At 39.5% G+C, this 22221-nt stretch overlaps 1 protein-coding gene across 2 annotated transcripts in view; it reads right to left on the bottom strand.

The window, feature by feature from the left end:
* The window catches only part of LOC113165337 (NT-3 growth factor receptor-like), a 138046-nt gene that overhangs the window by 59856 nt on the left and 55969 nt on the right, over positions 1-22221 (bottom strand). The window contains exons 5-11 of one of the 2 annotated variants that reach the window (XM_026364750.1): positions 14801-14955; positions 13408-13550; positions 12251-12395; positions 6908-7020; positions 3608-3795; positions 3138-3170; positions 1110-1161 (exon numbers count right to left, since the gene is read on the bottom strand). In XM_026364750.1, coding sequence (XP_026220535.1) covers positions 1110-1161; positions 3138-3170; positions 3608-3795; positions 6908-7020; positions 12251-12395; positions 13408-13550; positions 14801-14955 — 829 coding nt within the window. Of the gene's footprint in view, positions 1-1109; positions 1199-3137; positions 3171-3607; positions 3796-6907; positions 7021-12250; positions 12396-13407; positions 13551-14800; positions 14956-22221 lie in introns of both variants that reach the window. The other variant, XM_026364749.1, reaches the window with a different exon arrangement.

Below are 22221 nucleotides of genomic sequence, written 5' to 3'. Positions count from 1 at the left end.
AATTACATTTCTAACCAATTTTTCGGGCTCACCAGCCACCAGAGGTTTTCAGCACATAGAAGCAAACAGCTGAGAGTGAACTGACGAGAGGAGAGGGCTGGATTAAAGTACACTACTCAGAAAATAAAAGGAAAATGTATTCATCAGAGTTTAGCGTCAAGTCAGTTAAACCTCTGGGATATTGATTTGGCCAATTAAGTAGCAGTTGAGGTTTCAGCTGTTATGGTGTTAATGAAATTAACAACAGGTAAACTAGAGGGGCAACAAGGAGATAACCTCCAACATAGGTTGTAAAGGTGGCCTCGTCTTTCCTGTCTACTGTCAAACACTACACTTGTGCACTGGGTCTTGGGTTGCTCCTGTTTGTAAATCCAATAGAACCACTATGGAATATTATGTTTTGGGTCATCCAGTCCATATCAGTTTAAATATCCAGCAGAATTTTTTTCAAGTGTTTTCCTTGTAAATGTTTTGAGCAGTGCAGTTCTGCTCTCACCACTCTGTGAATTTCTTTCGTCCTGCTTTCTCCTTTTACTTTCCTCCTCTGCACATCACTGCTGCTTTAACGTAATGTTAATTATGTGGATGGATGCACCCAGTCTATTATTATTTCAATAATGACAGTTAATGAAATATCCATTCTTTATTGATTGTGTCTATGACAACTTGGGATAAACACATACATGCACACTCACCATATAAAAGAGGAACACGTCGTGTTAGTCCTGGAGAGAGAGTCCTCAATCTGACAGATGTGAAGTGTCACACCCGAAATAATTATTTTTGTTGTTTTTCCTTGTTTCAATTCAACACATTAGTAAAATATCTTAATAAAATTGAGTTAAGTTTTTGCCTTTGTGTTTTTGGACGCAATTAAACCATAAACACTTTTGGTTAGAGGTTTTGTTTCATTTTATAAGTAGGGCTAATAGGTTTGAGTTTTGCTGTAAGTTAACTAGTAAAATGTGAGTGTGAATGTTTGTCTCTGTGTGGAAGCCCTGTAACTGATTGTGGACACTACCTCTTGCCTGGTGTCTGCTGCATGTAGGGGTATGGATAATAAATGGCCGGCCAGTCAAACACTCATATTTAATATTTCAGTCACTCACCCCAAAAGTATCTTCCTCAGGTTTGTGAGTCTCTGCAGTTGGGGTTACTGGTAGACAAACATAAGGAGATACAGAGTGAGGAAATGACAGTGGTAGAGAGTGCAGAGAGTGAGGCATCAGCAATAATAACCTGCACAGCTACAGTACAGTATATGAACAGACACAGAGCGGCACACAAAAGGAAGTCAAACACACATAACTTGGAGATGAAAGGCATAAATGACATGGCTATAGATCCATTAATGTTACAGTTCCCTTGTCCGACCAGCTCAGGCAGTGTCTCTGGAAGTCCCCGTTTTTGTTTTTTCCTCACTTCCGGGGTCATTTCTCAGCCGGCTCGAGTGATTACAAGTGTGTGTTTTTAGCAGGTGTTTTGTGTTACTCATTACTGTGTTTTGTATTTAAGTTAGTGTCTGTCTATTTGTTATTTGCTAGTGGGTCAACTGTCAACCTCGTTTGTTCCCTGTTCCTGCTGCTCACCCTTTTCCTGACCTCTAGTTTGCTTCTCCACAGTTTGTAACTCTCACTATAATTAGCTTGTTTTTTTCTTTGTATTTCCAGTTAGTTCTCGTAGTGTTAGTTAGTTCCAGCTTTTTGCTGTGGTTTTGTTTTTGTCAGTTAGTTCCAGCTTTTTGCTGTGGTTTTGTTTTCTTGATAGTTAGTGCTAGTTTATTTTGATTGAGACTAGAGATCAGTCACAATATAATAACCAGCACAGAAGCTGAGGCTATCCAGCTTCATATGATTAAGTTGTGACCCACTGACATTATCACTTAACTCACTTATCATTGCCAGCAATACATTTTTCAGCGTTTCGTGATACAGTAGCTTCTCTGTGGGAGCAGACTAGATTGCCTACCCTCACAGTGCACACAGTTAACCTGGGGCATCCATGATTGTGTCACCAGTTCAACACTTGTACTTCTTTGGAACACTTTTGGCAGGTCTTAACTATTACATACTGGGAATATCCCACAAAACCTGTTGTTTTGGAGCTGTTCTGACCCAGTGGTCTATGTTAATTTTTAGATTTGATTCTGTGAATCATAACAAACTCTGTTAATGAAATTTTGCACAAATTGTTTTAGAATTTATGGCTGAGCTGCTGCATTGGATTGTATTTGATTCGATTTTTTTCGGGAGGCTGTGGCTCAATAGGTATAGCAGTTGTCTGCCAATCACAGGATTGGTGGTTTGATTCCCGGCTGCCACGTCACATGCCAAAGTGTCCTTGGGCAAGATACTGAACCCCTAGTTGCCCCCGGTGAGTCAGGTCAGCTCTAGCATGAGCATAGCAGCTCTGCCATCGGTGTGTGAATGGGTGAATGAGACGCAGTGTAAAGCGCTTTGAGTACCAGCTAGGTAAAAAAGTGCTATATAAGTGCAGAACATTTACCATTTTTATAGTGTTTTCAATAAAGTGGCCATTGGGAGTATAATACTGATGAAGTATGAATGATGCACTTAATATTTATACTGTGTAAGGGTTATAAAGGGTTGGTGCTAATTGTAAGTTACTTTACACATCTTTGTTGGTAGTTTAACCATTAAATATAGATTATTTTTAGAAGTAAATCAATAGATATTAAAACTCACTCTGCAATAGTAGAATAGTTATAGGGGAAGAAGCAAACATTAGCATTACTTAAATACTTCAAAACTATACAGTACAGTAAGTGTGCACACAAGCTAATTGGAAACAGTGCAGGTGAGTGTTATTATATGTAGAGCATATGACAATGAGACAATGAGATTTTTATGAAAATCACTTACCATAATCATAATCAAATTCTGTACCTGTTAAAGAAGAATGAGAAGTGGGGGATATCAAAAAGATACTGTGAGACATTCTGTACAAAAACAAGTTGAAAGAGAGCAAGTGTAAGATTAGATTTAGAGCATGGTGGTTGGGTGTGAAAAGCTCATAACACCAGTGATAACACTGTTAGCATCTTTACTTCTCATCTAAATATAACTTTTTTTTCTCTATATCTAATTTACACTTAGACTAAATATAAGCATTATATACCAACATCACTAAATACAGATGCAGTGTCAGTGCTACTAAGAGGCTCATGTCACATCCCTTTGGGAACACAATAATTGACAGTGTGTTGACCTGAGGTCTTAACCAGGCCTCAGGAATGGATCAGAGCTGCCCTATAGCCCCAGATCATTTCCCCAGTTAAACTTTGAATAACTTTGACATGGGAATGTGTGCCAGTCTCCCGGTTTATAGGAACTGACAACAGTAATCTTTTATTAACTTTTCAATAGTGAAGAAAGAAAATAAAAAAAAATCTAATAAAATTGCTAAGTGTAGTATTTGTACTATTGCAAAAGTAAACAGGTTCAACGAGTAATAGAAACTGAATAATAGAACAAGGCATTAAAGGTTTTCATGTCATTCCTCCACACCTTATTCTGACCTTCTAGGTGTTACGAAAATGCAAGCTTTGTGTCATCTTCACTTCAGCGTGCTTCCTTAATTGTTAAACTTACCATTGAAGGGCTTGTCGAGGAAGTGCCCATACACTTTACTGGTGGCTACACCCAAGTAGTTGGTTGCCTCCAAAGTATACATGCCATTGTTGTGGTGTGTTGGGTTTTTAAAGGTTAGGCAGCCCTCTATGTAGTCCTGGTAAATATCCATATCAGGACGCACATACTCAGTGTGTGAAATTTCCTGCAAGGGGAGTCAGAGGAAAACAAACAAATTAACAGACATCAAGACACATAGTCACTCCAACCTGAAAGGAATGATTATTGACTTGTAACTTTTGATGAAATGTAACTAAGTAGATTCCATTACGCCATTCCTTTACTTCAGTACAGTAATAACATTCTTTTGAGTATGTAAAGATTTGCTACTTTAAACCTTTATGGTATGGTTAAATTAAAATCCATCCAAGTCTTGTAAGATGCCATGGCTGCAGAGGATCCAAACTATTCAAAATCTAATCAATTTAAATATGCACTTTTCGAGTTATTTATAGAATAGAAAATAGAAAAAAAAGAGTTTAAAACACTTCTCCTGACATATAAAGTACTTATCTTAAAGACCCTTATAGTTCTATATTTTTCCACGCAGAACTCTACGTTCTCAGACTGCAGGTCTACTTGTGGTTTCTAGAGTTTCCAAATGTAGAATAGGAGTCAGAGTCTTTAGCTATCAAGCTCCTCTCCTATAGAACCTGCCTCTCAGTTCAGGGTAGAATGACAAGAGATATATGACAAGAAATTGTCAGTTCCTCCTCCCCTTACAGAGTTTTACGGTTTGATTGCCACATGCAGAAAGGACCTCCAGTGGCGTTCTGTGGAGCACTTAATGTTGATCAGTCTCTGGCTGAAAGTGCTCCTCTGTCCAATCCTCCTCTCAACTACGACCAGCCCTCCTGATCAGTTTTTTCAGCCTATTAGTGTCTGCCACCTTCATGTTGCTTCCCCATCAGACCACAGCAAAGAAGAAGACACTGGAACTACAGACTCATAGAACATCCGCAGCATGATGCTGTAGATTTTGAAGGACCTGAGTCTCTTTAGAAAATACATCCAGCACTGAGTCTTTTTGTACAGTGCTGATGAGTTCTTTGTCCAGTCCAGTTTGTACACTGGATAACAGGACTCCCCGATTTCCTGAAGTCCATCACCAGCTCCTCTGTTTTACTGATGTTCAGTTAAAGATGGTTGAGCCCACACCAGTCAACAAAACTGTCCACCACTCTCTGGTACTGCAGAGTCATCAGAGAACATCTGAAGATGGCAGGACTCTGAATTGTACCTGAAGTCTCAGGTATACAGGGTGAAGAGGAAGGGAAACAAAATTGTCCCCTGTTGGTTGGTAAGGTAGTCCATGATCCATGAAATCAGGAGTCAACCTGAATGTTTTTATTTCTCTCCCAGCAAAGCAGGCCGGATGGTGTTGAATGCACTGGAGAAATCAAAAAACATGATCCTAACTACTCCCCCAGGCTTGTCCAGGTTGGCGTCATCCACTCAAAGTTGGGGTTGATAGGCAAACAGGAGTGGTCAAGTGAGGATTTGACCAGCGGTCGGAGGGACTCCAGGATATGTGAGGTCAGAGCCACTGGTTTGAAGTCACTGAGGACACAGCAGAAGTCCTCTCAAGGCACTTTACAGTGTAAGATTTAAGACCTTACAGAGTACAATTGTATAAAACATTATATAGAAGATCCAACAATCCCATTTGAGCAAGCTTTAGCAACAGTGGAAAGGAAAAACTCCCTTTAGAGGAAGAAACCTCCAGCAGAACCAGGCTCATGGTGGGCGGCCATCTGCCTTGACGTGGGGTAAGTGGATAAGTGTTCAGTTCCCTTATCACCTTCTTTCTGTCATTCAGGATGGATTTGATGTCTTGAGTGATCCAGGGTTTGTTGTTAGGAAAGCAGCAAATTGTTTTTGCGAGTACGTAGGTGTCCACAGAAATTGATAAAGTCAGTGATGCAGTCTGTCAGTCCTTCAATGTCCTCACCATGAGACTCACAAAGAGTCTTCCAATCTGTACCTTCAAAGCAACGCTGCAGGGCAATATGTGCCCCCTCTGTCCACCTTTTTACAGTTTTAATGGTGGCAGGCTGCCTCTGAACCAACGGTGAGTACTGCGGGAGGAGACGTACCAGGTTGTGATCTGACTCTCCCAGAGGGTTGAGGGCAGTGGAGCTGTAGGCATCTTTAACATTAGCATACAACAGGTTCAGTGTCCTCTCCCCCCTGGTGGGATAGCTCACAAACTGGGTAAATTTTGGAAGTGTCTTGGTGAGGGTAGCGTGATTAAAGTCTCCAGAGATCACAAAGAAGACGTCAGGGTGTCTGGTCTGCAGGTGGTGACCGTCTGAATAACAAACAAAGTTTGATCTTTTACACCGGCCGTCCTCAATACGATCACCTGATCCAGGGTGTAAACAAAGGAGCTGGCTCCATGGTGATGGAGCAGCTGCTGCGCTCCGGTCTTTCCGATGAGTGAAAGTATAAATCCAAAGGTAAAAACTGAGATAAAAACTCTCTCGAACAACACAATCTGAGAGGGTATAATTTCCAAAACCTGTGCCTTATCTACGCAGAAACAATATAAATAAGAAGATAAAATACAGAAAAGGCATCACAAGGAAGAGAACAACTGTAACCAGCGGCTGCATGGCTTGTGCCTGCATATTATATGTACTGTATACATACATACAGTTCCAATGATGCCTTCAAATCTTTGGCTGTCACTCAGTGTTGTTTCTTTCACTCACTGATGAGTGCTTGTTGTGCTCTTGGGGTCATTTTGACTGGCCAACTACTTCTTGGTAGTGTAGCCACAGTAACAAAGTGTCTCAATTTATAGATTGTTTACCTAACTGTAGACTGGTTAATTTCTAAAGTCTTTGACATCATTTTGTAACCCTTTCCAGCTTTATGTAAATCAACAATTATTGATTGTAGATCGTCTGAAAGCTGCTTTTAGTGAGACATGGCTCAAACAAGCATATTTTTCTTGTGTGGTGCAAACTCAAAAGTGGTTTGAGTGTTTTTTGTCAGTCAAAGTGGCTCTACACAAACAAATTTTCTTAATTTTCTTTCAAATTTTCCACTAGCATTATGATGTTTTTATGTTTGTTCTCAATAAAGAAATGAAAGACCAGAATTCTTTAGGCACATTATATTTGTTAATACTCTTGACTTAGATGAAGATCACATTATATGTTATGACAATTTAACGCAGATAACCATGAAATTCCAAAAGGTTCACATACTTTTCTTGCCACAATTTCTGTACTCCAATGATTCGAGCCCACCTTTTCCTCGTAAAACCACCGTAACGATGGATGGGGCGACCCTCGTACTGTGAACTCTATGCATGTGTCATGGCGGCGTTCTGGCTCCTTCAGCTTCACAATTGTTGGAGGAACTGAGGGGGCAAAGAAGAAGGGGAATGATGTTAAGTTGGTAACTAAAACACAAGACATCAAATGATTTTATCGTGTTGCACAGTGACATGAACCTGCACTACAGTGAATCTGTCATTTTAGTGATGAACTGTTACAGAGAGTGAGCAAATACAGAGCAATACAGGAGAAAGACTGTGATTATCATTTTAATATGCTGGTCCCATAACAATCGATTGGGAATGTGTGAGTGTGTATTTTCTGTTCTTGGGTTTCTCTCTGTTGACTGACAAAACTGTATCTAAATGCAAACACAGTTTTCGGAGTGTCATCGTCTTACCACAGCCGATTGTAAGAAATTTTAAACCAGCCGCAGAGGAAGACGATCGCTGTTATTAGTTGTTCTACCACAAATGTAATTCATCTCTTCAAGTGTAAACACACACATACACACACACACACACACACACACCCTAAAGGATCAGGGTTGCCTGGCTGAATGTAAGAAGCTGGAGATGCTCAAAAGCAACGTATATACAGTATAGTAGTAGAGTCTGTCTCAGACATACAGTATTTGAGTAAAATGTATTTTCTGGGGACATACTGTACAGATGAAGGTCCAGCCTTCAGGCACAGTGGCAACTTTGGATTAAATCAAGATCAAAATAGAGGACCTAGTGATCAAACCACCAACCCCGAGGTTAGTGGGTGCTCTAACTCTTTAGCCATAGCTGCCAAAAACAGGAGCTGCTCTCAATATGATTTACTGATTAAATAAATGCTTAACTAACTAGATGAGTCAGAGAGTAGTAGCTCAGGATGAAAACATCCTTGGATGTTAATAATTGTCTATTAAAATTAATGCTAAGATGAACAATAATAACACTGAAAGGCTTAACATTTAATTGCACAATGCTATCCTTAGTTGGAACAAAAATGGACCACAGTGTTCTTAAATAGGCCTGATGAAGAGTCAGATGCCTATGTGTAATGTGAAAGGTATCACTAGTAGAGGTAGCCAGATCTAGAATCATCACTAACTGATGAAAATAGATGAGCATTTAGCAGCTAAAAAGTCTTCCACCAGTCTTTCAGGAGCTGGACCAAAAACAAAGCATGAGGTTAAGGTAGGGATACAGTGGCAAGAAAACATATGTGCACCTTTTGGAAATGTGTGGTTTTCTGCATTAATTTGTCATAAAACGTGATCTGATCTTCAGTATTACCAAATATGATGTGCCTAAAATAATAACACCAAAAATTCTGGTCTTTTGTGTCTTTTTTGATCACAACCAAAAAAAAAAACTCATAGTGCAAGTGGAAAAAGTATATGAACTGGAATTAATAACAGGTTAACTCTCCCTTGGCAGGGAAACAGGAAACGAGAGTTTTTACTTTTTCTTGCCACTGTATAACTTGGTTACATCAGTTGGAGACAAATACCACTTCAAATGATGGCTGTTCTGTGGCAGCTGGATTTTTAAATAGACAACTGTTGACTAACACATTTGCACTCCATTAAAAATGATTTTAGCTTACCGTGTTTGTACAGCGTACGACTCAGGTCACATACATATGACAAATTGAGTGTTTTTGTTCTCCACTTAAACAGCCAGCTAACATCTGTAACAACTCTTCTGATGTTGTACATACTCTGCTCACACTCTCCTCTCAAAGGTGCCAGATGTCCTTCCAGTCCTTCTTTGCATTTTCTTTTTTTTTTCCATAAATATTTTTGCAGTAGAATATTATCTAGTCACACAAACACAGTATGGGTAAAAAGGGCAGTTTGTAGAAAGGCATAAAGTTTGAAGGTTGCTTTGCATGTAGGAAGATTCTTCCAATGGATATGTCACAACTTCTAATGTTGAATTACTTTTTTATGAACACTGATCTTGAAAAGCTGCTTAGAAAGACAATCTTCAGACAGCCTCCAGTGTGGCCCGTTGATCAGTTTTTACCATACAAGCCTGCTTTCTATAAAAGCATTTTTTTCTATTTGGTTTGACTACATTTTATATTTGTATCCTTAATTGTTGTATCCGATAGTGCCAGAAAAAAACAAAACTATATAAAGAAAAAATAAAATTCTGCTCTGTTTGTAGCATGCAATCAAACCAACCAATACACTTTTTCTTTTTTATTTTTTATTTCTCTCGACCCCTCTTTTTTTTTTTTTTTTTTTGAAAAGCATGTCAGAGAGGTGACCGACAATACTTTCAGAGAGACACAGCCAAAGCACTCCTTTTACTGGAAAAAAAATCATATATAGAAATCAAGTTTCTATAATCCCCTAACCAGGTTTCCTGTTTACATGACGCTTTAGAAATCAGCTTTCTCTTTCGAAAAAAGCCCACTGTAACCTGGTTACTTGAGCACATGTAAACGTGCATGTTGTGATTTGTCACAATTTGTTTGCATTCCATGCAGCAAGGCCTTTCTTAAAGTAAAAGTAAATAAATAAAGTAATAAAGTAAATACATAATTCAATTTTCTGGGAAGCTTTCTTATTCTCCATTTTTTCCAGCCAACAAGAAAACTTTGTAAAGTAGTGTTCACTGTTCTCTACTAAATTCATAAAAAGTATGGTACAACATTGGCAGGAAGCCAAAAATATGGATAAATGGGATGTAACTACTACTGCTTTAGTCCAGTCCTTTAGTCCTTTATTCAGTGGAATGGCCATTCTGTAAGTAGGTTGATATGCAACACTGAAATAGGAGAGCATTCGCAGAGAGTTATTGAGGATGTAGCACAGGAGCATTTCTCTGTTCTGCTACTGTGATGTCAATTTGTGTTTGACATAATATGAAAAGCAAAGACAAAGACATTAACAAATACAAAGAGTTAGATGAAGATGAAGACAATGCCAGTGAGTGGTATTTTCAAAACAGAACAAGAAGTAACTCACATAATCAGATGGAGAATGGCGTCCATTGGATAAGACTGGATAAGACCAAATGTTTCAAAATAAACCTTTGCTATGCTCTGATCACTTTTTTCATTTCATCGCTCGACACTGATGGAGCGGAATGTTAATATCACCACAGAACCCAGCTCTCTATCACTATTCTGCAACTATGAAACCCAGGATGGTTTATCTACTGTAGGTTTTGAAAAAATATATGTCACCCTTTTAAATTGTCGTGTATTCTGCATTAATTTGTCAACAAACATGATCTGATCTTCATCTAAGTCAAGAGTATTAAGAAACTCTTACATACTTAATCCCCCCCCAAAAAATCAGATCTTTCATGTCTTTATTGAGAACAACCATAAAAATCTCATAGTGCTAGAGGAAAACTATGTGAACCCTTGGAATTAGTAATTGGTTGAGCCCCCTTTGGCAGCAATAAACTCAACCAGGCACTTCCTGTAGATGTGGATCAGACCTGCACATCCTTAAAAAGGAATTTTAGCGCCTTTCTTCCAAGCAGAACTGCTTTAGGTCTGTCATTTTCTTTTGGTGTCTCATGTGTGCGGCTCCTTCTTTCCATAGCATCTCTATTGGGTTGAGGTCTGGGCTCTAACTTGGCCACTCCAAAAGGTGGATATTTCTGAAGCCATTCTGTTATAGACTTTCTTTGTTGTTTTGGCTCATTGTCCTTTAGCATCACCCAACTTCTAGAAGGTTTCAGCTGATGTAATAACATTCTTACATTATGCTGTTGAATTTTCGATACACTTGAATTCATCTTTCCCGTAATGAATGCAAGCTGGCCAGGCCCTCATTCAGGAAAGCAGGCCCAAATAATGATGTTTCCTCCACCATACTTTACATCTGTGATGATGTTTTCATGATGATTTGCAATGAGCTTTTCATGCCAGATATAGTGCTGTGTGTCCTTTCCAAATAATTCAATATAGTTTCATCAGTCCACAAAACACTTTGCCAATACTGCTGGGCAGTGTCAATGTGCTCTTTCGCAAACTTCAGATGTGCAGCAATGTTCTTCTTAGTAAGCACCAACTTCCTTCATGGCGTCCTGCCATAGACCTTGCTTGTTTAATCGTTTACCTCCTGTAGACTCATGAACATGGATGTTAGCCAGTTCCAATGGTGTCTTCAAAGTTTTGGCTGTCACTGTGGGTTTTTTCCTTTACCTCACTGATGAGTGTTTGTTGTGCTCTTAGGGTCATTTTGACTGGTCGCCCACTTCTTCGGTAGTGTAGCCACAGTCCCATAGTGTCTCATTTGTTGACAGTTTGCCCAACTGTAGACTGGTCAATTTATAAAGTCTTTGCGTTAACTTTCTAGGTTTATGTAAATCATCAATTGTTGACTGTAGATCCTCTGAAAACTCATGATTCACATAAGCACATTCTTGTTGTGCGAAGAAAACTCAAAAAGTGTGAGTGGTTTTTGTCAGTCAAAGTAGCTCTAGTCCACACCTACAAAGGTTTGAGATCATTATTCTAAGAGTTAACATACTTTTTCACTAGCACTATGAGTCTTTGAATTAAAGACATGAAAGAGCAGAATTATTTTGTTTTTTGTGTGTTATTTTTAGGCACATCATACATGTATTTGTTAATAGTCTTTACATTGATGAAGATCAAAAAAAGTTTTAAAAGGTTCAAATATTTTTTCTTGCCACTGTATTGTAGTCTGACAATACAGTGATGAGCAGAGAAAGTCCTATAATCAAATATAGTGAATTTGTGAAAGCAGACAAAATTTCCCTTATACTGCTCACCTCTAAAATGAAATTCTAGTACAGGGCACCTTAAAATAGTTTCATCAGAATCCCAGTGTTTTGAAATTCAAGCCTCTGGGTGTAACAAGATGTATGCATGATGTGCGGGTGTAGCTTGCACTGAAAATAGCATTCATGAATGTGTTACATTATCATCCACAGGCCTGCATTGGAGTATGATAATGTTTGCTGTATTTTTCCAAGATAAAAAATCTGAAGCACTTGCTTCCCTTTGTGATATATTGTAGGTGTGATGCTGTTGTGACCTCTTTAATCACCATGTAACAGGATAATTTATGTAGCCTTTACATATGACACACATTTTAGGTAAACAGCACCTTTTGCACATTGCATGAATATCAATATACCAATTCCTGATGCACACACACACACACACACACACACACATAGATGTGTGATGCACTGTAATGATGATGAATGGGTCTTTTTTAGCAACACTAATAAGTACTTTCCTAGAATGACCATTAAATGGAAAATATAATAGACAACTGAAAAGCAGTCTGTGAGTGTATGTGTTTATTTGGTGTGTACTCACAGTGAACAGTTAGCTGGACGGAAGCATTGGTCATGCCCACTACATTGGTGGCTGTGCAGGTTAGCAGGAAATTGTTGTCGTCTCTGCTCACATTGACCAAAGTTATGTTGATGGAATGGATGGTGTTGTTGTCGTAGACTTTGGCCTACAAGGAGAAAAAACAGGCATGAGTAAATAATAGGTCAGGTGGGAGTGGAACAAGAGAGGAAGGCGTAGTGTAAACTCTCACCATGCAGCAAGGAGGTTATGGGCTGAAACCTGCAGGACGGCTGGACCCTGCATGTTTCCTACCTCCCATGTGGATGTAATGATAATGCATGGGGTATTTTATACATCAAACTGACAAGCAAACTGTCCGGTTGTATTCATATGCTTGCTTTGATATTATTATGTAATTAATGGAAACTACAGAGAGAGGCATTAACATCTTTACACCTTCACATGTGTTGTGGGTTCAGTGTCTTGTCCAGGAACACTTTGATACCTTGAACCCTGGGGCTGGTAGACAACTACCCTACTGATCCAAATGAATGATGAGTGAAATCATTCACATAAATCAGCTGACATGCTACCATTGCATGTCATTAACTTTGTCCGTTCTCCCTCTATAGTTGTCTGTAAAGTGACTTGAGATGACTTTTGTTGTTGTTGGCTCTATATAAATAAACTTAATTGAATTCAAATTGAAACAAATATATTTTACCTGTCTCTGTAGGACTTAGCTTCTCTTTTGGTATAATACAGTCACACTGTAAAATGCCCCTTTACTTGGCAGATGCTAGAACTGACAGGAGAGGATGATTACAGAGTGGAATATCTACAGCAGTTATCCATGCTTTATGAATATTAAGTAGACAGCTCTGAATCACACATTGCTCTCAGACAAAACTGCCAATTTGTCCTCCATGATCCTATCTAACTAGCTACAGGTAATTAATAAAATAAGACTTCAACGCTTCCTCTCTCAGGAGCTGCTGTACAATAGTTTGTTTCTGCTGGAAACTATGTCAATGATTAATGCCAACAGACACATCAGTTATTACCGAGGGAAGTGCCAGTTTCTTGCAGCTACTCTGTGTAAAATGCAGCACTCACAAGTCTAGCTGTTGTGCGTTTTCTTCAGTATGTGTGAAAGTGTGCGTGTGTGCCCTCCGTACCTCTTGTGCATTGATGGAATGCAAGCCATTGACAGGCCAGTCCACCTCAGGTAACGGTGAGCCTGAGCCGTTACAGATGGCCGTTACTCGATCACCCTCAATGACTGTGAGGTTGCTGTGGCTAACGCTGATATCCGGCAGGTCTGAGTAAGAGAGGGAACTTAAGAGTAAATATATTTATTCCATAAACGGGACATATTTTAAGCTGTTGAACACAGAAACTGGCTCCACTTAGTCAACTAACTCAGCAGTTAAGTACAGACAGATGTTGTTTCCCCATTGCCCTACTCCATAATGATTGTATTTTTAGTATATACTGTATGTAAAGTACTATATGCAGATCTTCACTGTGAATAGAGGAATAAGTAGGCAAAAAAATGTAAAAATATAGCCTCAGAATACATGATTTGTTAAAGTACACTTCTCAAAATTTTCCACAAAACTTCTCAGACAATAAGAATGCAAACGAATTATTATTTATTTAAAAAAATAAACAGCAACACCCTTATATATCACATTAAAATGCTTCATTACAAAAGAACTCTCAATCTCACTTTCAGAAATTCACAAAGTAGCTGGTTAATTGAAATCCAATTAAAACAAACATAAAGCATATGGCCAGATAATCCTGTGAGCTCTTGAAATACATTACATTACATGAAGTGTGGAATTGAAAAAACCTTAAGAGCTTAAGAGTGTCACTATTTTCTATACAGGGACATGATTAGATGTAATTTAAAAAGTCACACCCCTGTGTGTATAACGTCCAAGAAACGTTAAGTAGACTTCTGCAATGAAACTATTTATAGAGGAAGGAAAAGGTATGAAGTATTTCTAAAGTGGTCTCAATTGATGAAAGGAGGACTATCTCTGAATTTTGACAGTGTTTAAATGACTCAGGGCATGAAGAAAAAGATTATCTGATCTAATTAAACTCCTGTGCATGGTGGTGGCAACATCATGTTATGGGGAGCTTCTCAGAAGACTGGACAGTACAGGGAAGAGGATGAATGTAGCCAAATACAGATACACACATAGGTAAAAGCCGCTCTAGAGAGTTAGCATGCATGTAAATCTTTCCCTTAGCACATGTAGGGAAAACAGGATAAACTGCCCAAATCCAGGTGTGAGAATCTAGAGAATTGAGGTTCTACAAATGACAGGAGTTTGAGGGTCTGGATACTAGTCTGGTCTGAAGTCAAGTAATTCAAACATAATTGAATTCATTGTGACGTAATTCTACAGTAGCTGAAAAAGTTAAAGTGTAGATGTCTAGATTGCAGCAGTACCTGACAATGACACAGGTCAATTTCCATAAAAACTATCCCAGTAATGCCTTCTGTCACAGTAACTCAGGTGGCTGTGTATGTTTCTGTATGTCTTTGATACTCACCACAGCTGCTAATGTTCATGTCATTCAGCAGTATGTCCCTGTGGCCATCATAGCAGTATAACTGTTGACTGTTTAGTCCTGCCTCTCCTCTCAGTTGCCATAGTTGCAGCCAGCGGATCTCACAGCCACAGTCGAACACCACCCCTTCTAAATGACTGGATAGCAAGGGAAAGAAATGTAAAAAATAGAAGATATTAATTGAGTCAAAACTCTGCTACCTACTGCCAAGACACATGTATAACCATAGCAACCATTGAAAGGTAAAACAATAGCTTCATACTGTTTACAAGGGGCAGTTTTGTCTATTACATTCCAAAATTCAGACTGCAAGATTAGGCAGGTTAAGAGAATGAGGGGAAAATAGACACGTTGACAAGTGATCACCCACACACACTTGCGCTCTCTCTCTCTCCCTCTTTCTCTCTCACACACACACACACACACACACCGTAAGCCTGCAATGGAAGCTCACAGATTGGTTATATGTATGCCTATGCAACCCAAGAGGGCACATTTTCTGTGAAAAGTGTATTTTATTAATTCTGGGGGAATGAGTCAGTCTAATAACTATTCTGAATATTAGCTTTCTTATCAGGTAGTTGTCATTTCACATATTTTTGGAACGTAATGTAGAGAAGGTAAAACATGTAAAGAGAAAGATCAATTGGTTGAATTGTTTGACATTTTTGCTAAGTACTTAGATACCACTACTTTCCACCACCAATACAAGCCTAACATATTACTGCACCTAAAAACCTTGAAGTGATGTCCCCATGAGTAACACATTCTCCTAAACATTACGTTTGTGTGCAACTAAACTGAAAATACAAATATGTATTTGTAGGGAACAAGGTACACTAACATTTGGTCAGGAGTTTAAAACAAACTCCGCATTAAAATCACTAGATTCTACAGTTCCAATAATGCAGTTTGTGGCACAATGTATTTGACGTGAATCTGTAGTATTTTAAGAGAGACAGGCTGATGCAGTTTTCACAGGCTGCCCAGTAAGAAACAAGGTTATAGTGATGCGATTTCCTCTTAATGGAGCAGGTAATGTTATGTTAAAATAATTTTTATTAAATGTGCTGTAACTAAAAGGCAGACATACTGTGTATCCAGGAGACCAAGTGAAACGTAGCAAGCCTAGAAGCTTAGGATCAAGCTTCAAGTTGTTTAACCATGGTGTGGATGGGAAGAGAAATGGAGTAGGACTTATTCTAAAAGAGGAGTTTGTCAGGATTGTTCTGCAGGTAAAAAAAAGAGTATCAGATAGGGTGATGACTCGGAAGCTGGAAATGTTGTTAGTGGTCATGCCCCACAGATAGGATATGAGTTAAAATTAAAGAAGAAATTCTGAAGTGTGTTAGGTGATGTAATGCAGAGCACCCCTAGAGTTGAGAGAGTGGTGATTGGTGCAGATTTCAATGGACGTGAAGGTGAAGGGAACAGAGATGATGAGATGGTGCTTAGTCTTCAGGACAGGAACACAGAAGGACCGATGGTGATGGGCTTCGCAAAAAGGATGGAAATGGCTGTAATTAATGCTTTCTTCCAAAAGGAGGCATATAAGAGCGGAGGCAGAAGCACTCAGGTGGACTACTCTTGTGCCAACGTAATCTGAAAGAGATTGGTGACTGTAAAGTTTTAGTAGGGGAGCGCGTTGCCAGACAACACAGGATGGTGGTGTGTAAAGTGATAATGGTGGTGAGGAAGATGAGGAGACTGAGGCAGAGCAGAGGACAAAGTGCTGGTAGTTGAAAAAGGAAGAATGGTGTGTAGCTTTCAGGGAAGAGGTAAGACAGGCCCTGGCAGGTCAGGAGGTGTTTCCAGATGACTGCACGAATACAGCTAATTCAATTCTCTTCAATTCAGTTTTATTTGTATAGTGCCAATTCACAACAGAAGTCACTCAAGGCACTTTACAGTGTAAGGTTTAAGACCTTACAGAGTATAATTATGCAAAAATTCATATAGAAAACCCAACAATCCCATTTGAGCGAACTTTAACCGGTTGGGGTGAGTGGAAAGAGAAGAGAGAAAAGAACAGCAGGCAACAAAAACAACAACAAACAAGTCAACTGGATTCTGGTGATATACAGCTTCAGGCCGAGGATACCTGCAGAAAAGTACAGAGAGAGGGGGAGACAGAGAGGAGGACACACAACTACAGGAGAGAGAAGACACAAAATTAATGACATGCAATGGTGGCATTTGAATGGAGAGGAGAGGAGAGAGGAGAGAGGAGAGGAGCTCAGTTTATCAGTAGAGGTCCCCCAGCAGACTAACCTATATCAGCATAACTAAGAGATGGTTCAGAGTCACCTGATCCATCTCCAACTATAAGCTTTATAAAAAAGGACAGTTTTAAGTCTAGTCTTAAATGTAGAGACGGTGTCTGCCTCCCGAACCTGAACTGGGAGCTGGTTCCACAGGAGAGGGGCTTGGTAGCTAAATGCTCTTCCTCCCATTCTACATTTGGAAACTCTAGGAACCACAAGTAAACCTGCAGTCTGAGAACGGAGAGTTCTGCTTGGAAGATATGGAACTATGAGTTCTTTGAGATAAGATGGAGCCTGATTATTAAGTGATTTATAAGTGAGGAGAAGAATTTTAAATTCAATTCTGGATTTTACACGGAGCCAATGGAGAGAAGCTAACGTTGGAGAAATATGATCTCTCTTGCTAATTCCAGTCAGAACTCTGGCTGCAGCATTTTGGATTAACTGGAGGCTTTTTAATGAGTAAATGGGACATCCTATTAATAAGGAATTACAATAGTCCATGCTGGAAGTAACAAATGCATGGACTAGTTTTTCAGCATCACTTTGGGACAGGATGCTCCTAATTTTAACAATGGTTGTCAGGTGGAAAAAGGCAGTTCTAGAGATTTCTTTTATAATAAATTAATAAAACATTTATTTATAGAGCACTTTTCTAAACTTATGTTACAAAGTGCTTCACAAGACAGACAAGAAACACATGTAGCCCAACAAGACCAACTTGCGCAAGCACTAGGCAAACAGTGGAGAGGAAAAACTCCCCCTAGGGGAAGAAACCTCCAGCAGAACCAGGCTCAAGTTAAACGGCCATCTGCCTTGACCGGTTGGGGAGCAGGAAACAGTTATACAAACAAAACAATAATACAAACAACTACCACATCGGTCCTTGGAAAGACCAGTTCCAACGTAAAGACATTGTAATCTAATGGAGAGTCTTCCCAAGGACAGATTTGTTTTAGCTTACAGAAGATCGCAAAAGGCTCGCAGGTAGAGGTATGTTTTAAGGAGAGTTTTAAAAGATGTTACTGAGTCAGCTGATCTTATTTCCTCGGGTAAGTTGTTCCAGAGTTTAGGGGCTCTAACTGAAAAGGCTCTGTCACCTCAGACATTCTGACATCAGGGACATACAGAAGATTTCTACCAGAGGATCTCAGGCTACGTGCAGGCTCATAAGGCTTTAAAAGCTGGGATAAATAGCTGGGGGAAAGGCCATGCAGAGCTTTAAAAGTTATTAATAAAATCTTAAAATCAATCCTAAAACATACTGGCAGCCAGTGTAAGGAAGCTAATGCAGGAGTGATGTGATCGCATTTTCTTTTTCTAGTTAAGAGTCTTGCAGCAGAATTTATGTATGAAGTGAAGGAGATATCCTGGTCAAAGATAACTCTGAGATTTCTTACAGTATTACTTGAGGCCAATACTAAGTCATCTATGGTAAGAATGTGATTAGACATAGTATCTCTGAGATTTAATGTGATCAAGGAGACAGGTAGGAGGGTACTTGATGTGTCATCAGGGAAGTGGAAATTGGATAAGGAAACTTGGTGGTGGAATAAGGAAGTCCAGGTGTGTATACAGAGAAAGACGTTAGCTAAGAAGAAGCGGAACACTGAAAGGACTAAAGAGAATAGACAGGAGTACAGGGCAATGCAGCGTGTGTGATGGGAAGACGGAAGGAGTTCTTTGAAGAATTGATGAATAGGTTTCCGACTAGGCTCTTTAACTAGATCTTGTCTAGTGAGAGGGTGCCACAGGAATGAAGTAGAAGTGTACTGGTACCAATCTGAGTGGGTCTGCATCAAAGATCAGCTCTGAGCTACTTCTTGGGAACCAAGAGGAACAGTGAGGTTACAGGGAACAGAGGTAAAGAAGCTGCAGAACTTTCAGTACTTAAGTTCAGAGCAACAGAAAGTGTGGAAAAGAAGTGAAGAGGCATGCACAAGCAGGATGGAAGAAATGACAAGAGTCAGAGCTGGAGGTAGCAGAGCTTAAGATGTTGAGGTTCTTTTTGGGAGTGATGAGCATGGATAGGATCAGGAATGAGTCCATCAGAGGGACAGACCATGTCAGATGTTTTGGAGATAAAATCAGAGAGGCCAGATTCAGGTGGTTTGAACATGTTCAGAGGAGAGATTGTAATCATATTGGTAAACGGATGAGGAGGTTGGAGCTGCCAGGCAGGAGGTCTAAAGGAAGACTAAAGAGGAGATTTATGGATGATTTACTGTGGCGACCCCTGAAAGAGAACAGCTGAAAGGAAAAGAAAGAGATTTGCAATTTGGTGACTTAATGCAGAAATAGGCCATTATATAAAGGTAGGGAACAGTTTCAGTGTAATTAAACATGACTACTCACGTCCCCAGCAACATTAACATTACAAATATGTTGTCCTCAACACTGCCAAATAGCAACTCACACTGCAGAAACGGATCTTTTTGTGGCACCCTGTAAGCTCAGCTTAATTAAACTGCTTTCATTAGTACATTTTAGGTCCTTAGTATCATGTTGTTACCCCCCAGGTTGACTGCAGTTTATCTGACAACATGCAGCAAATATAATCTTTGCTCCTCTGCCACCAACTTAATTAACTCCCCCATCTACCTGGGGAGTGTGGTATAAATTAGTTGCTCCACTTTGTAGGGGAGATAACCTCTCTCTCAATAATATTACACAGATAACCTCCCACTTTCATTAAAAGTGTGAGGGCAGATAGACAGAGAGACAAACAGGAACCAAAGAGGGGGTTAAGAAAATGTTATGGTTAACCTTTGCTGTTTTCTATTCTTATGCCACTTCCATACTGCCTATATACAGTATAGCATGGACACTGGTGGTTTTAGAGCGTTCAGCTGATGCTGTTATCAAACCTTTAAACAGCCTTTAGCACAGTTGGCACCTACTGGCCTACCAGTAGGCAGGAGAAGTGTTGTAATTAGGTGACATCTAGTGGCCATGGTAAATTCGACAAAATAATCTATAATACAAAATGCTGTTGCATGATGCTGTGGAGGTGAATATAAAAAGCAGCAGCTGACTAACTGAGGTCATTTTCAATTTCACAGAAATCTATGGAGCATAAAATACAATCTAATTCAATTCAAGATGAAGCAGATCCATATATTCTTTCACCTGCACTCACACTGTGAAGTGCAGACCTTTTTTTGAGGCTGAATACCTCCTTTATGGCACAATAGCTCATTCACAAAGAGATGTTGTAGGTTGCAGTGAGTGTGGCAGATACCATTCACCATGTGACCTTGATGCTTTGTCCTGCACAACCCTGCAGGTTGACCCGTGGAACACATGATTAGCAGGAGTTGAACCTTAAATACAGACTCAACGTGAGGAGTGGTGAGTCTGGAAAACAATTTGACTTCTCATAGATTTAGGTATGATAGCTGAAAGCTATGTAAAGACAGAGGCAACATGAAGAGACTGACTCTGTGGTAATCGTAGCATTTTTTATTTTTTTTTTTTTTTGCTACTTTTACATTACCTTGCAAGAGTTTTTGCATTATCTTGCAATACCTAACTCTGGTCCATATCATCCTATTCTGAGAGTATAGCCTGTGTCATGCAGTAGTTCCCCCACTGGCTGTGGCCACACTGCATGGGGGTTCACTCTCAGCTGTTGCTGCTGAGGTACCAGCAAGTACCAGTGTAACTTAGTGAGATGGATACAGTTAGTTATCAGCTGTTATTAAGCTGTGACACTGACTGGAAGTAAATGGGATTACGGCTGGGATGGTGCTGTCCATTGTAACTGTAAGGGGTTGGGGAACTGACAATTTCTTCTCATATAACTGCTGTTATTCCACCCTAGACTGTAATTATTGAACCATTTTCCTTCATCTAGTATATTCTGTATATATATTGAGTTCGACTGTATTGATGTCATTCTGTATTTATGTTGGTGTTGGATCTTTCCTGGTTGTGGTTCCTTTTCTTTCTGTCTGTGTTGAGAACAACTGTAACGAGGCAAAACAATTTTCCTCTGGGATTAATAAAGTTTTTTAAATCTTGAATCTTGAACTGTAGCTTTACCTGTGTCTCAGTGGTTATTGTATTTGCTCAGTGTGCATAAAAACTACATGAACCACTCAGGTTAGACAGAGTGGTAAATAAATGATATTTACCCAAATGTATAACATTACTGACGGTCATTGAGTGTTAAAACACCTATATATACCATCAAGTCAAGTCAAGTCAAGTCAAGTCAAGTCAAGAAGCTTTATTGTCATTCCAACCACATATAGCTGACGCAGTACATAGTGAAATGAGACGTTTCTCCAGAACCATGGAGCTACATAGGACAGTAACAAGACAGAACATGGAGCTGAGGACTGCTAAGTTGTCCTAGCCACATAAAGTGCATCCTGTGAAACCTAGTGCAAATAGTGCATGAAAACAAAGAGAAAGTGCAGAAAGACAAGCAACGGTGGTCAGAGCTCTTTTGAAAGAAGCGATTAGCAATAAATACAAATCATCTTGTCCTTGGACAAGACACCGAAACCCTGTAGTAGAGCTGGTATTTCTGGTAGCTGTCCAACCACAATTTCCCCAAGGGGATCAATAACGTATTCATTATTATTATTAACTTATTTAGATTTGTATGTTCACACAGATTCAATGGTCTGATCTACAGACACAGTTAAAGTACAGTGTACAGGAGACCACTTACCCTGGATGTACCCTGGTTTTTACTCATGACAGCAGGCATCGGTTATTGTACACCGCTTTTCTGTCCAGCTCTACTGAGTGAGTCACATAGTTTTAACCATAATGAGCTTTGGTTAAAAACAAAAGCTTATTAGTTATAGTTATTAATGTAGACAATCAGAATTATAATAACTGAAGCACAGATACTGCTACAGTCACATTCAACAGTGTCATCTCAGCTGTAGCTGCAATCCCAGCTACAGTTTGTCTCAATCAGCCTTGACAGTGCCATGTACAGTTTCCATTAACTAACTGTATTCATCTCGTTGAGTTAGACAGTTACTGTATGACACAAACTGTACTGTAAAGATCAACATAGATAACACAAACAACACATGTATTGAGAGGCAATGCAAAACCTATTGCAAGGGAACACAAACAATCTCAGTGAGTGAGCCTTGTGCTTCGTATCAGGGGGCT

This window comes from Anabas testudineus, chromosome 6, assembly GCF_900324465.2.
Source record: "Anabas testudineus chromosome 6, fAnaTes1.2, whole genome shotgun sequence".
Lineage (NCBI taxonomy): Eukaryota > Metazoa > Chordata > Actinopteri > Anabantiformes > Anabantidae > Anabas > Anabas testudineus.
This window is presented reverse-complemented; position numbering and strand designations above follow the sequence as displayed.